The 15,260-nt window shown below is 42.1% G+C and overlaps 3 protein-coding genes across 6 annotated transcripts in view; 1 reads left to right on the top strand and 2 right to left on the bottom strand.

Annotated features, from left to right (window-relative positions):
* TNFAIP8 (TNF alpha induced protein 8) overlaps positions 1-907 on the bottom strand; it is a 99,424-nt gene extending 98,517 nt beyond the window's left edge. Inside the window, exon 1 of the mRNA XM_077817364.1 lies at positions 804-907. Coding sequence (XP_077673490.1) covers position 804 — 1 coding nt within the window. The 5' untranslated portion in view covers positions 805-907. The remainder of the gene's footprint in view (positions 1-803) is intronic.
* Positions 908-990: 83 nt separating this feature from the next.
* On the top strand, positions 991-14,955 carry LOC144265372 (uncharacterized). Its single transcript, XM_077818019.1, has 7 exons — positions 991-1,011; positions 1,076-1,236; positions 4,671-4,870; positions 5,764-5,910; positions 6,192-6,381; positions 8,431-8,529; positions 14,844-14,955. The coding sequence occupies exons 1-6, from the start codon at positions 991-993 to the stop codon at positions 8,432-8,434; spliced, it is 723 nt and encodes a 240-aa protein (XP_077674145.1). The 3' UTR covers positions 8,435-8,529; positions 14,844-14,955.
* Positions 12,371-15,260, bottom strand: part of DMXL1 (Dmx like 1) — a 146,037-nt gene continuing 143,147 nt past the window's right edge. For all 4 annotated transcript variants that reach the window (XM_077817357.1, XM_077817360.1, XM_077817358.1 and 1 more), the window contains one exon: positions 12,371-14,979. In XM_077817357.1, coding sequence (XP_077673483.1) covers positions 14,755-14,979 — 225 coding nt within the window. In that variant the 3' untranslated portion in view covers positions 12,371-14,754. The remainder of the gene's footprint in view (positions 14,980-15,260) is intronic.

Genomic DNA, 15,260 nt, shown 5'->3' with positions numbered 1-15,260 from the left:
TCTAAAGTCAGAGCTAATTCCAGTGGCAGTCATTTCGGTGTACAGGAACCAGCATGATGAAGAGAGGGTTCGGTCTAGCCCATGGAAAGAGCAAACAAATAGAGGCGGACAGAGTCCCAAAGGATCCCGCAGAGGAAGGAGAAGAAGCCAGTGGTTGCAGGGCCCCAACCCAACAAGATACTTGGGCACGAGTCGCCCGTTGACTTGGCTGACTCGCATGATTATATAGGTTCTTGTGAAGCAAGATCTAGAAGAGCCAGACTTGACTGCTGTGTTTTCTTATTTGCAAATGATCAGATGCCTACCAAGTTAAAGCAGTTCAATTTCCTGGGGAGGGAACTGTGCACAGCGTGTGCAATAAACTGCCCCCAGGCTCCTCACTAGATTTTAGACAAACGAGAAGAGGAGCCAACCCAGGCAGGACAGAAAAGGCGAAATCACCCGGAGAGCGGCTGTATGCCGAGTCGGGCTGCTCTGACTGCACTCAGGGATCGATGCAGGCAGAGCCAGCGTTGCCGGGGCAGCTCGCCGCGTCTCCCGCACACGCCCAGCCGCGGGGCAAGACTGCGAGCCCCACGGCACCGCGGAGGCAGGGGCAGAGGGGCACGCTGGCTCGCCCAGGGCAGACAGGGAGGCTGGAGCGGAGCCAGTGCCCTGTCCCCGCAGCCCCCTCCCAGCACCGGCAGCGTTAATGGAGCAGCCGATAGCCCCCGCCCGGCCCCAGGGCAGACGGGACTAGGTCCGGGGCGAGCCGGTCCGTCTGTCCAGGGGGGTCCCGCGCACGCGGCGGCGGCGGCACTTACTGTGTGCCGGGACAGGGCGCAGCAGCACCGAACCCCGCGGAGGAGGCAGCTCCCTGGGCAGCGCGTGCGACGACTCGAGTCCCGGCTAGGAGCCTGCGGCTGCCACCACCTGGGGGAAACTCCCTGAAACGCTCCGGTCCCCACGCCCATGGGCGGGGCCAGAGGCCCGGGGGCGGGCTGAGCGGCGATGGGGCAGGGCCGTGTCACTGTCCGGCCGGCCGAGCCAGGTGAGGGTGGGCGCTTCTGTGCGGGGGCGGGGCTTCCCCCCCCAGGCTTTGCGGCGCGGGCGGAGAACGGCCCGGGCAGGGCGGTCTCAGGACCCGTCGAGTTTCAGTGGCGGGTGCGGACTCGCCCCCATCAGGCGGCCGGTGCGGGTCCTGGGGCCCGCGCCCCATCGCAGGAGCCAGAGGGGACGTCGGGCGGGACAGCCGAGGTGAGGTGGCCGGGGAAGTCGAGGCTCGCCGAGGCTCCGGTGCGGACGCGGGCCAGCTCCGGGCGGACCGGACCGGACCGCAGCTCGTTGCAAAAGGGGAGGGTTGAGATTTGTGTCGTTCGCGTTCTCGCCCGCGCGCTGCCAAGGTGCCGCAGGGGTTAACGTCTGCCGGGGGGCGGGGGGGCCGGAGCGGGGGAAGGCCAGTGGGGGTGGGGCTGGGCGACCTCCTGAGCTGCCATCGCCCGCCCTTTCCCGCTGCCCCGCCAAAGCGCTTCTCTCCCTCTCCCCCGCAATGCCGCGGGCTGTGACCTCTGCCGGGAAGGCCCGGGAGCGGAGGTGAGCGCGTAGGAGTCACGACCACACACCTCTGAACGCTGGGTGGGAAATGAAAGAGAGGGGCCCGCGAGGTCGCGCACGGGTGGGAGGCATTAACTTTGTCCAAGAATCTGTGATTTTTCCCGTTTCTGAACAAAAGGCAGGAGTGAGCGTGCTGGACTGTAGCGAGGTGGAAGGGAAGAGCTTCCTCGGAAACTCTCACCCTTCAGCTAGCTGCCCCGCTAGCTCTCCTTGCCTGAGAGCTGAGATGCCTACACCAGCATCTTCAGTACTTTACCATCCACAGTCTCTCTCAAGTGCGCTTGCAAAGCCGTAATAGTGCTCAGCAGAGCCAGTGTGCATCCTTACAGCTGTGGTCTATATTTTGTGAATGTCATTACATTTATTAAAAGTTACAATTCATGGAAGTCTGTCCTGTGCTTCATCTCTTCACTTCTATCCTTGCAAGAATTCCAAATGACCCTACCAGGACGAGTATGAAAATGACAGGTTTCAGAGTAACAGCCGTGTTAGTCTGTATTCGCAAAAAGAAAAGGAGGACTTGTGGCACCTTAGAGACTAACCAATTTATTTGAGCATGAGCTTTCCTGAGCTACAGCTCACTTCATCGGATGCATACCGTGGAAATTGCAGCAGACTTTATATACACACAGAGATCATAAAACAATACCTCCTTCCACCCCACTGTCCTGCTGGTAATAGCTTATCTAAAGTGATCATCAAGTTGGGCCATTAGAAGAATAGCAGGTGACACTGGTTTGTGGCGCAGTTATGCTGAGCTGTGACCAGAGTTTTCTTCCAGGTTTCTAGGAGGCTTCTGGTTTCCCTCAAACATGGTTGTAATACTCCCCCACTCTGAACACTAGGGTATAGATGTGGGGACCTGCATGAAAACCTCCTAAGCTTATCTTTACCAGCTTAGGTCAAAACTTCCCCAAGGTACAAAATATTCCACCCTTTGTCCTTGGATTGGCTGCTACCACCACCAAACAAATACTGATTACTGGGGAAGAGCTGTTCAGAAACGTCTTTCCCCCCAAATACTTCCCAAAACCTTGCACCCCACTTCCTGGACAAGGTTTGGTAAAAAGCCTCACCAATTTGCCTAGGTGACTACAGACCCAGACCCTTGGATCTTAAGAACAATGAACAATCCTCCCAACACTTGCACCCCCCCCCTTTCCTGGGAAATGTTGGATAAAAAGCCTCACCAATTTGCATAGGTGACCACACCCAAACCCTTGGATCTGAGAACAATGAAAAAGCATTCAGTTTTCTTACAAGAAGACTTTTAATAGAAATAGGAGTAAATAAGGAGTAAGTAATAGGAGTAAGTAAAGAAATCCCCTCTGTAAAATCAGGATGGTAAATACTTTACAGGGTAATTAGATTCAAAACATAGAGAATCCCTCTAGGCAAAACCTTAAGTTACAAAAAAGATAGACAGAAATAGTTATTCTATTCAGCACAATTCTTTTCTCAGCCATTTAAAGAAATCATAATCTAACACATACCTAGCTAGATTACTTACTAAAAGTTCTAAGACTCCATTCCTGGTCTGTCCCCGACAAAAGCAGCGGACAGACAGACAGACAGAGACCCTTTGTTTCTCTCCCTCCTCCCAGCTTTTGAAAGTATCTTGTCTCCTCATTGGTCATTTTGGTCAGGTGCCAGCGAGGTTACCTTTAGCTTCTTAACTCTTTACAGGTGAGAGGAGTTTTCCTCTGGCCAGGAGGGATTTTAAAGGGGTTTACCCTTCCCTTTATATTTATGACACTACCATTGAAAAGAACTGTATTCACATGTTCATTACACACCATTTGTTCCACATTCAATAGAGAATTACACAAGCAAAAACAAAAAATTAGTTCTGAGAAGGGACACTGAATACAGGATCAGGTGACTACAAAAACAAACAGGGATTTTGAAATTTTACAAATATTTTTAGATTTTTTTAAAAAACAATTCTTTTGTCCTCTCCACCTATGCACTCGCTCGTAGCTGTCAGGTTTGATTGATCTGACTGCTGTATAGGTTCCCATTCCTTTAATTTTGAACAGCTTTAACAAAAACAATTTTCCTACTAAAGATATGGGGTGAAACTGAGTCAGCTGGCTATGAGTTTATGAAGAAGCTACTAACTTGAGAAACAGGTTCTAAAGGTGTTCAGAGTAAATACACATTAAATTTCTGAAGATGAACATGAATTGTATTTATCCTTATAAATTAAATTGAGGGGAAAATACAAGGAGTGTTTTCTAGCGTGTGGTGTTCATGGAGCTATATTTGGTATCCTTAAGGTCATGAGTTATAGGTTAACCTTGTAATTTGGTCGTAAGTCTAGGGGAAATTCCCTTTAGAATTAGATATGAAATCACCTCAGTACATAATAAGTGAGTCCATTGTCCAAATTATACTGATATATCTATACGTAACTTAAACCATTTAACTGGCATCACTGAAATGAAAACTCCTGAGATATTAAAACACTATTTTAAATGTTGATTGTATTTCTAAAATAAATAACTGGACTAGTGGAAATATGGCCAGGCTGCAGTTTATTTTAGAAGTTGTGCTATTACTGAAGAATTACTTCTTTAGATTAGAAGAAGCTATAGTGCTCTTCTTTAAAACACTAAAATATCCTATTTGAAGAGGAAATAATTAAAACAAAGCAGGAGTTCATGTGAAAAACATAATTTCCCTTCCCCCATGCTCCCTTTCAAACTCCATGCTCCAGGGCCCGTTTCAAGGGCCTTTGACCTGTCCTCTGGTCCATTCCCATCCTGCCATCCCACATATATGTTCTTCCAGCTCCTAGCAGCATTGTGGGAGAGGGAGTTTCTTGCTTCTCCCTGAGGCTTTAGTGGTCAGGGTTTGGTGTTTTCAATGCCTCTGCTTAGCTTTGATTCCTGATCAGGGAAACCTCTTGCCTGGGTGCCTTTACCGGGGCTGATCCCTGAAGGCGGGCTTCTTCATGGACCTGGTGTTTTGAATGTAGTGGATTTCAGTAACTTGTTTTTCCCTTTCAACTCTGTCATGTTTTTCTTCTTCATTCCTCTTTTCCCATCATCACTTTTTCAAACTCCGTTCTCTAGGGCCTGGTCTCAGTGTGCTCTTAAGCTTTGCTTTTGCCCATCCCACGTATGCCTTCCTCCACGTTGTATCAATATTGTTTGGAGAAAAATTCTAACTCCTTCTTCCTGGTTGTCGAGTGGTCAGGGTTTGGTGTGTCGTTGCCATGGCCCAGGTTCGATTCTGGTTTTCCTTTTGCTGTCCTTCCTGAGGAGTAGTGAGGGTGAGTATGTACAGCAAGAATACGGGGGAGGTGGCCAGCTGCAGGGTGCCAAGTGAGCTGCGTCTGCCCATATGAAGTTGATGTTACAAGCTGTCAGGGTGGATAAAAATCAATAATTTTTAAAAATTAAATCAGATTTTTGGATAAAATATTTTTCGAGGAAAAAATCTATCTAAAGATATCTTTGAGCTAAAATGCATCTTAATTAAAACTATCTCATCATGGAATAGGGATTATAAATTCTAATTCTATAGTATGAGACAATATATTCATGTAATGTTTAAGAGTCTATTGTCAATGAGTTCCAGTAGTTCACGGATTAGGGACCCAATCTTATGGGGTTCCAGGGGCTTCTGTATAGATTATTTAGGTTAATCTTTCTATCTACCCAATGGGACTCAGTGCTCAGTCTAGAAGATCCCATCAGAGATGCTTAGTTTTGCAGTTCTCAAACTGTGGATTTGTGTCGCCAGAGGTAACATGCTTGTTAACAGCAAAAATGTTTTTAAATAAATAAATATATAGAGGTGAGAAATAACAGACCTCAACCCTATTCTCCCTCTGCAAATTTATGTACACAGAGTCTCTAAAAGTGCAAAGTTTCAAAAAGTTCAATGAATAGAAGATTGTTGGGGGCGGAATAGATCTGGACAAGGAGAAGAAGTCTGTAGACAAATGTGAGAAGGGAGGGACAGGCAGTAGAAACAAAAGTGAAACTGTTTGAGCAGCATATTCCAGAAGTCTTGAGGTCTTTCTGAGTGTAGCATTCATTGATGAGAGATCTACCATACCATTCTCTCACTAGAAGGGAAAACCTATAATGGCAGCAGGCTGTAAACGAGACCCAGTTTGGGAATATTTTAATGAAGTTCCTCTACCTGTGGGTAAGACAGGCATGCGTGCAAAATACAAACAGTGCAACAAAGAAATGCAAGGCCTAGATGCCCAAATGAAGCAACATCATGAGAAGTGTTCCTTCTCAGAAGGAAGCTGTGTTGAAGATGATGAGAGGAACATGTCTGAACATGCCAGATCTTCAGGTTGGTAAACTTTTTTATTTCATACTTCTTTCCTAAGAATTGCCTGTCTTCCTTCTGAACTATTCTTGAATTCTCATGTTTGAGCAAAAAATATAATTGTTACTCTATGGTACTATCATTTTAGATGCACTTGTGATAAAAAATAAATAGCTGAAATAGGCAGATCTTCTTTTTACAATTTCACCTTTAAAGTTACTGAGTGTCAGTGAATACAATGAGTAATACTAAATGAGCAGTATGGTAATAATAATTAAATAACTGCATTGACTTATTTTGTTTAGGAGAATCCCTCCTCAACATACAGAATTCTGAAGACTATCCACCTTCAAGATCACCATTATTTTCTATAGTTTCAGAGTTGTCTGCCACTGATCGTGTTTCAGTCACATCACGTATGTCACATAGCCTCAGTATAACACCTGTAACAAAAAGGAGTAAAAAAAAATCTCCATCATCCAGAAACAACCATAGGTAAGTTCGTGATAAGAACCAGCAGATTACAAAAAGAGGTAATTGATGAATAAATTGCCTGGTTTGTTTATGCAACAAACTCTCCTTTCTGTATGATTGAGAATCCACACTTCATTAATATGGTTCAGTCATTAAGACCAGGATATAGTTCACCCAACAGAGCAGATGTCACAGGCAAATTTTTGGATAAAGTGTATGAAAAAGAAACTGAGTAGTGTGCAAAAGGTCTAGCGGGTAAAATTGTTAACCTGAGTCTTGATGGGTGGAGCAATGATCCACAATGTCCACAATGATCCTGTTGTATGTGCTTGTGTGACAACAGAAGAAGGGAATGTCTTCCTTACAGAAACAACTGATACATCAGGAAATGCACACACAGCAGAATACTTACAAGAAGGAGCAGTAAATGCTATAACAAACTGGGAAAAAAATGCAAATGTCTAGTACGCAGCTTGGTCACAGACAATACTGCAAATGTATCCAAGATGAGAAGAAATTATTTAGAAGAGAGTGAAGAGAGTCCCAAGCTAATAACATATGGTTGCAGTGCTTCCGTAACAACCACTTTGCAGCAGCTGCTCTGAAAAAAGTGGGAGGAACCATGCTAATTCTCCCACAAGATGTGCGATGGAACTCAGCAGTGGACTGTTTTGAGCACTATATCGAGAACTGGCCTAATCTGATGACAGTTTGTGAACAAAATCGTGAAAAAATAGATGTCACTGTCACAGCTAAAGTTCTCAGCATTGGGCTTAAGAGAAATGTTGAACACATGCTGAAGCCTATTTCTGTAGCCTTGAAAAAAATGCAGGGAAATAGCTATTTTAGTGCCGACGCTGTTTAAATTTGGAAGGAACTGAATGAGATCTTAAAAAGAGAAATATGCAATGACAGAGGTAAATTACAAGCATTAAGAAAAGAATGGGACAAGCACTATCTCCAGGTCATTTTCTTGCAAATATTCTCAATACTTGGTACCAGGGTCAAACCCTTAACTCCTGAAGAAGAGGAGTTGGCTATGATATGGACATCCAGCAATCATCCCTCCATAATGTCAACTATAATAGGGTGAATCATTCAAGAAATATGTTTGCTGATGATGTTTTAAAGAAAGTCACATCAGTGAACTGGTGGAAGTCACTTAAGCACTTGGATTCAGAGACTGTTGAAGTGATAATCTCACTTTTAACAGCAGAAGCTTCTGCCGGTGTAGAAAGAATATTTTCTTCCTCTGAACTAATTCATGCCAAATTGAGAAATCGTTTGGGATCTGAAAAAAGCAGGAAAGCTTGTTTTTCTTTTCCAGATTATGAACAAACACGAAAATGAAGGTGAAGACGACTGAGTTAGCTGCAGAAGCCAATATTTTAAGTTTCTCATGTTGACCTGGCTGACCTAGTCGATTTAATTTTTGTGTTTTTTTTTATTTAACTTTTAGTTAAAAACAATTTTAACAAAAATAAACCTGATTTTAAAAAAACTTGAATGATTAACTAAATTCAAAAATTCATGTGCTTGTTTTGTTAAAATTTTATATGTTTGCTGTTGAAGAAAAAAATCTAAAAAAAATCTAGAAAAAAATCACGTTGTTGTTTTAGTTAACTAAAACAATTTAAATGTGTGTCTGGTGATGTTCTCCTCCTAATACAGCACGGCAAGAAAATCCTCCAAATATTAATGATTAACCTGTTGAATTGGAGATAGTTCACCTCCCAATGACTTCATAAATATCTGCTTCAATTACCTTTGGTAAATGAAATAACCAAACAACCATTCATTTTCTGAGATAGCTATAAAACTAATCTGAAAAGTTTTCAAAATAAATCACTTAAAAAATATATAGTGTGTACCTTCTAAAAATGAAACCTACATCTATCTCTGAATTGTGAAGAATATGTATTAAAGGTTATAACAACCGACAAGAATGCACTTTTATGTAGAAATCCATGATTAAATAGTCTTCCTAACTAGTGATTTAAATCATGAATTAAATCAATTTGATTTAAATCAAATCCACCCTGCAAGCTGTTCTTTTATTTTGTTTTGCAGCTGAACTGAACTGTGCTGTCAGGTACCAGTGACCTCGAGGTGGTAATGCCTGGCTCCTTCTGACAGAACCTTCTTAGTTCCATGCTCAGAGAAGGCAAGGTGAGTCTTTTGCCATGGCCCTTTCTCCTTCAGACTTTCCCCTACCGCATTTTGCTTCACATATGAGTAGTTGCCCAAGCAAAGCCCATGGTTCTTCCCTGATGGTCAAGTGGTGAGCGTTTGGTGGCCATGGGCTCTATTCATGGTCAAGGACCCTGCTTTGGTGCTTCTGCCAGGACTGATCTTTGGAGGCTGCTTTCATCCTCAGACAGGTGTTTTGAATGCAGCAAGTTCTAGTGTCTTATCGTAGAATCATAGAACCATGAGGTTAGATGGGATCACATCTAGTCTAACCACCTTCAGAGATATAGAATTTGTTGAGTCTAAACTATCCAAGACAGAAAACTTCCAGTGAAGGAGCTTCCACAAACTCTTGTTTTTCCCTTGCAGGTCTCTCTCTTTTTTTTTTTTTTTTCTCCTTCTTCTTTGTTATTCCGTATCCCATGCACCCTCTTTCAAACTCCAACCTCCAGGGCCTGGTCTTGATGGGCTCCTGACCTATCCTGTGGCCAGTCCCTGTCTTGCCATCTCACTTATATGGTACTCCAGCTTGTTTCAGCATTGTGCAGATGGGGAGTTTCTTGCCTCTTATCACTGGTCAGAATTTGGTGCTCTCATTGCCATGGACTGGGTTCGATTCTCAGTCATGGAAGGCTTTCCCATTGTCCCTCCTCCTCAGGGATGGTAGGGTTGGTTATGTGCAGCAAGGACAGTGGGGAGTGGCCAACTTCAGGGTAGCCAGGAGGGTTGTGTCTGCATACAGGACAGCAATGCCACAAGCTGTCCTTGTGTTTCACCCTGTAGCTGAATTGTGCTGTGCTGTCAGGTGCCAGTGGCCCTCAAGATGGCAGTCACAGTGACAGGGTGAGTGATTTGGATTTGTTGCTGTCCACAACACAACTTAGGTATGATTCCTGGTCAGAGAAACCTCTTACCTTGGTGCCTCTGGCAGTGCTGATCCTTGGAGGCTTCTTTGAACGTAGCATACTCTAGTTCGGGGTTTGCCACATCGGGGTTTCCAAACTGTATGGAGGGCCAGGTAGGGGGAAGGCTGTGCCTCCCCAAACAGCCTGGCTCCTGCCCCCTATCCACCACCTCCCTCTTCCCGCCCCCCTCAGAACTCCCAACCTTCCCTGCTCCTTGTCCCCTTGCCCCCTCCTGGGATTCCCACCCCTAACTGCCCCCCAGGACCCCACCCCCTATCCAACCCCCCCTGTCCCGACAAGCCCCCTAGGACTCCAATGCCTATCCAACCACCCCATCCCTTGACCCCTCTTCCCCCATCCAACCTCCCCCTGCTCCCCAACCTCCCCATCTAACTGCCCACCGGGACCCCACCTCCTATCCAACCCTCCTGATTGCCCTGACCCCTATCCACACCCCTGCCCTCTGACTGCCCTCCCCAGAACCCCTGACCCATCCAACCCCTTATCCAACCTCCTTGCACCATTACCATGCTGCTCAGAGCAGCAGGAGCTCGCACCCGTGCTGCCCAGCAGGAGCAGTGGGCCAGAGTGCTGGCAGTGCAGCAAGCTGAGGCTGCGGGGAGGGGCCAGGGGCTAGCCTGCCTGGCCCGGAGTTCAGGAGCCAGACAGGATCTGGCCTGCAGGCCATAGTTTGCCCACCTGTGCTCTAGTTTCTTTCTTTCTTTCTTTCTTCCCGTGCTCCCTTTCAACCTCCCAGCTTCCAGGGGCTGTTCTCAATGGGCCTTTGATTTGTCCTCTGGCCTACCCTACCCCCAACTCCCACACACATGTTCCTCCACCTCATGTCAGCATTGTGCAGAGAGGGTGCCTCATGTCTTTTCTCCCTGCTGGTCCAGTGAGCCAGAGGTAACATTAGTATGACATGTTAGATTTCACAGCAGAATTAAGTGGAAATTTTTTTATTCATATGCTAGCAGATAATCAGCAGGGAGCGGACGAAAGGGTAACAGTTGAGAATGTGTTTTTGGAAATCCTTGCTTGCCCCCACACGTGGAATAGGAGGGACAGTTTATTCTGTGAGTCTATATTGTCTTTCTGTCATGGTTCTCAAACTGTTCTACATATAAAATCTCTGTGAACTAGATTAGTTTTATAGAAATGGAATCTATGGCTGAGAGGTTGAGCATACCTCAACTGTACTTAATTTTGGAGGGAAGGCACTGTAAAGCAAAAATTCTCAAATGCAGGGGTCACAAACTGTCAGCCTCCACCCCAAACCCTGTTTTGCTGGTGGTAAATATATCAAGTGTTTTTAATTTATTTGGGGGGGGTGGGGGGTTGCACTCAGGGGCTTGCTCTGTGAAAGGGAGCACCAGTACAAATGTTTGAGAATCACTGCTGTAAAGTTACAAACTTTACAGTTGGAGAAACTTGGTGTCTCCATTTATTGGGTAATTACCTCAGAATTAAAGATTATATAGTTATTTACACAACAGGAATGAATCTCACATGAGTTGAAGTCTCTTGCATCAATGTTATGTCATTTTGGGCATCTTCTGATGTTCTACATTTGGACCTTGGCAGGTTGAAAGGCATGATTGTTGGGGAGGAGGAGAATAGATAGTAGAAAAAAATCAGTGCAGTAACAGATAAAGTGTGTGAAAAGGTGGGAGAGAAAAAAGGCAGATATACAGAATAAGGATAGAAGGTGAGCTGCATGGTGGCAATGTACAAGGAAAAAGAAAAATATATTAAAAAAAACTGAACAGTTTCTTTAGTTAATATGAGCAAAAGAAAAGCAGTATCAAGTTACAAACAAAAATGGATTTTAGGGCAAGAAGAAGAAAGGGAGGAAGAAAATTACATTTTTTTTATTTTTCAGAAAGTTATTTGTTCAATGTGCTGAATCTGTGATTTAGAAGTGACCTGGCTATTTCTAGTAAAAATAAAATACTTAGTCTCCTACCCTTTGACCATGTTCCGGCTGTGATTCTGTGCCCTTTGAACACTGTCACCCTCTTTTTATAAGGATTGACAGGTACAGTATAATTTGCAGTTTCCTTTACACTTAAAATAAGATGGTGGTACATAACATTTCAAATTCAAGGGCACCCCAATATTTGCTGAATATTGTTCTAAATATTCATTTCCTATGATTAGCAGCTGAGCTTCCTAAAATGCAGAACAAGAAAATCTCTCAAATGCCACATTAATGTATAATAAATACAAATATCCTTCAGACAGCATCTTTTGCTCTACAGGTATGCAGCTTCAGGTAGCTCCTCATGGTTTTCTGTTTTACATGTGACCCTATCTCAGAATGTGAGTAGATAATCAAGAGGGTTTTGGCTTCCAAATCAATTAGAAGGCAATAGTGCAAAACTAGTTTGGATCATGAAACAGAACTGGATTGGGTAGCAACACAAGGATGTTATCCCGTTAAATACTACAATTCACAACCTAAATTTAAAAAATTGATCCCACGCTTCTGACTTAAAATTGACTGACTTTAAAACCACACCTATATTAACTGTAAATACCGAAACATGACACTTTTTGCTTCATTTGTGCATGTGACACCACTTTGTGTACAATTATCTAACTGTAATTAGTTTCCTGTTGATTAGGTTCCTTACAAAGCCACAAGAGAAAAATTGAAAAAAGTGATTGTAAAAGCACAAAAATTAGCGTGTGTGTGTCAAGACCAGAAGTAGTAACCGAAACTGCTTTTCACTCAATTTTTCATATTGACTAGATTTTAAGTTGACAGTGTTCCTTTTTAAAAGGCACAAATACACCAAAAGACAACTCACTTTGTTACCAACACACACAAATTACTTATTGAAATTGTCAGATATCATGAAATGTATGATCTATAAAAAGTAGTTGCAACAATGGCATTCTAAAAGGTTGAGTCTCTGCATGGTCATTTATTTTAAAGATTATGCATCTGGTAAATACATCATGTTTTTACATAATTTAATGTTTATTAGCTTACAATAATTATAAACTTCACTGAAAATACTCATTTGTTCCCAGACATTGCTTTTCTGGTATAAGCACATAGGTTTGCCAAGTAAACTGAAGGAAAAAAGTGCAGTTCTGCTCAGAAAGATGACTAAAGTGACAGTGAAGTTCAACATCTGAATGACTTCTATATCAAATTTGCTCAGTTTACAAGTGAAAGGATGGCTTTCCCAAATTGCCAGTGCACTTAACTGAGCTGGAAATCTGAAAAGTTAAATTACATTATTCTGGTTTGCAATTAACAAATTCTGCAAATGAAATTTAGGCCCAAATGGTGAAAATACTTAATTATGCACAGTTGAGTAATCTCAGTTAATTCAGTGGGGATGTAAAATTATTTACATGCCTAAGCATTTACAAGATCAGGGTTTTAATTGTGTTAATGCATGAGCCACTGATAGCTATGTGGGCTTTGTGATTCTAACAGGAATAAGTATTACCAATATATTGGTCACTAAGCAGATATAATAATGCACACAGATCTAGTGAGTAAGACGGTGCCATTTTAAGCCAGCCACTTCCGTTCTGTCACTGTACTTTAAACTTAGTCTCAAGACATGAACAAAATGTTAGTGAAACTTTAATTATTCTTCCCTATATTAAACAGCTGTAATAATTTTGAAATGCTGTCACAGGTTTCTCCATAGCTCAAAAAAAAAAAATTGCTGTATTGCACAATTTGTAAATTCAGGTTATGTGCATAAAAACCATCTTAGTGTTCACATGGCAATTTGCTAAACATACATTTAAAACTATAATACAATTTACAAAATTTTTAGACAATTCTACTCTTAAAAGTATCCTGAGAATATTACAAAGTTTATTTTACAAGCCCTTCATTTCTATGCTTTGTTTATCCCCTCAATCGGACAAGTTTATTTTACATGAAATATTGTTCCTTGCTTTGTTGCTGTATTTTACAATGTATCTTTTAACAAAATAATATACCATTTTCATTTGAGTAACTAAACAGCTTCGTATCTAGTCAAATTATAAATTTCTACATTTTTGGAATAGGTCAGGAAAAGTAACAGAAAAATGATTTCAGAAACAGTGTTAGCTTGTTAAAAAAGATTCAAAGGCTTTGTGCATTTTTAATATTTTGGTCAGGTATTTAGGTTATGCTATTTTACATTTTGGCAAAAGAAAAATCCCCAATATCTTCAATACATTTCTTTGATTTTTAATATAATTTGTAAATCTACAGTCTATTTTATACAACTAAGGTCAAGTACTTCGCTCTTTATTTTTATTTGCTTTTTTCTTTTTAAAGGTGCTTAGAAAGATAGACAAGTACTGGAAACAAATTCAGCATCTTTTGGCTAAATACAAAAGTCTCACTGGAAAAAATGCAAAATATTTAAGTTGCTTCCTCTCTTTACAGTTAAATAAATACCCTTTATCTAAAGATAAATTCTAATTTCTTATCCTATACACACCTGTCTGTAGTTTGTCTAGTCAAGATTAAAGCTTCACACATGTAATCTTTATACAGTTTTATTAGGAAGATATCCATGTATTTGCATATTTTGAAAAGGGGGAGTTCAGGGTTAAAAATATAGGCTTTTTTAAAGGTAAGACTGCTATTCTGCTGACAGTGTTTCAAGCTATAGCATAGAAAACCCAAGTTATGGAATATCCTTCAGTTTCTTATACCTTGGTGAGAGAAAAAGGGCTCAGGTGAGTTGCGGAGGTAACCAGCTTGGATTCCACAAATGGGAGGGTGATGGTGGTTCATCATATCAGTGTCCCATGGGCCAGTTCCTTCTATGGCATAAGCATCTGCTTCAGAGGCGGAGGTTTGCTTATTTTCTAGACAGGGGCAAACACTTATTCATGGCTGCCAAAGAGTAAAAATTTGTAGGGAGACAGTTGTCAGAGTAAAGGGGTATCGTGCTATAAGGTTTCCATCTGGACCTGGCCTGGGAGAAGGCTAAGTGTTCAGTGTGAGAAAAGCTCTGAACAGAGAGGTTACCACAAAAGGGGAAAAAAAAACATTTCAGCAACATATTGTGTGTGCACATATATTATAAATATATATAATATATATTTTACAGAGTCATCTATGATTCCTACATTAGGCAATATAATCCAAATCTGAAGGACTTTGTCAATCTTTAAGGCATCACGGACTTAAGCTCCAGGAAATAAATATGAACACAGGAAAGCAAAAATCTTTGTGGCACCAATTGTAAAAATATCATTGGTACATGACATTTGTTGGCATTTCCATGAAAAATATCAGAAAAGTTACACGCAGTATTGACAAACATCAGAGCATAAATTTCACTTCATTTTTCAACACTTCATTTACTGGGCTAAATTGATCAGGCAGGATTCTCATTTTTACTGTTCCATCAGCTCCACAGGAGAATATGTGATTTGCTGGTCCTGTCTCAATCTGCATGACCCCTGTCCCAATGTTTCTGAAGATTGACTGTCGAGCATGCTCATTGATGAAAGTGTGAAGAAGATTAAAGGTAGATAAACTCCATACCTGAAAATTATTAAAACAAATAATCAGTAATGTTTATGCTTTCTCAACTCACTGAAAATCATTAATGAAAACTCAGACCACCTAGCTTGATCAGATGTTTTTCATCTTTTTGACAGTAATGGCACATTCATACTTGGTCTTCATTTTCAATCACTAATATTCTGATAAATATTTAACTATAAAAATGCCATTAAGGTAACATCAAGGTTGCACAGTTAAACACTGAAGTCAGGAAATGCAAAAGTTAAGACCTACTGAATGATCCATTTCCCTGGCAATGA

The sequence above is a fragment of the Eretmochelys imbricata genome, chromosome 5 (assembly GCF_965152235.1).
Source record: "Eretmochelys imbricata isolate rEreImb1 chromosome 5, rEreImb1.hap1, whole genome shotgun sequence".
NCBI classification, from domain to species: Eukaryota; Metazoa; Chordata; order Testudines; family Cheloniidae; genus Eretmochelys; species Eretmochelys imbricata.
This window is presented reverse-complemented; position numbering and strand designations above follow the sequence as displayed.

Excerpts from the sequence above, each read along its gene's own strand:
- LOC144265372 (XM_077818019.1), top strand. The coding sequence starts at position 991 with ATGGGGCAGGGCCGTGTCACT. Across the intron at positions 1,012-1,075 it reads TGGGGCAGGGCCGTGTCACT|GCTTTGCGGCGCGGGCGGAG; the intron begins GTCCGGCCGGCC and ends TTCCCCCCCCAG. Across the intron at positions 1,237-4,670 it reads CGTCGGGCGGGACAGCCGAG|GGCCTGGTCTCAGTGTGCTC; the intron begins GTGAGGTGGCCG and ends TCCGTTCTCTAG.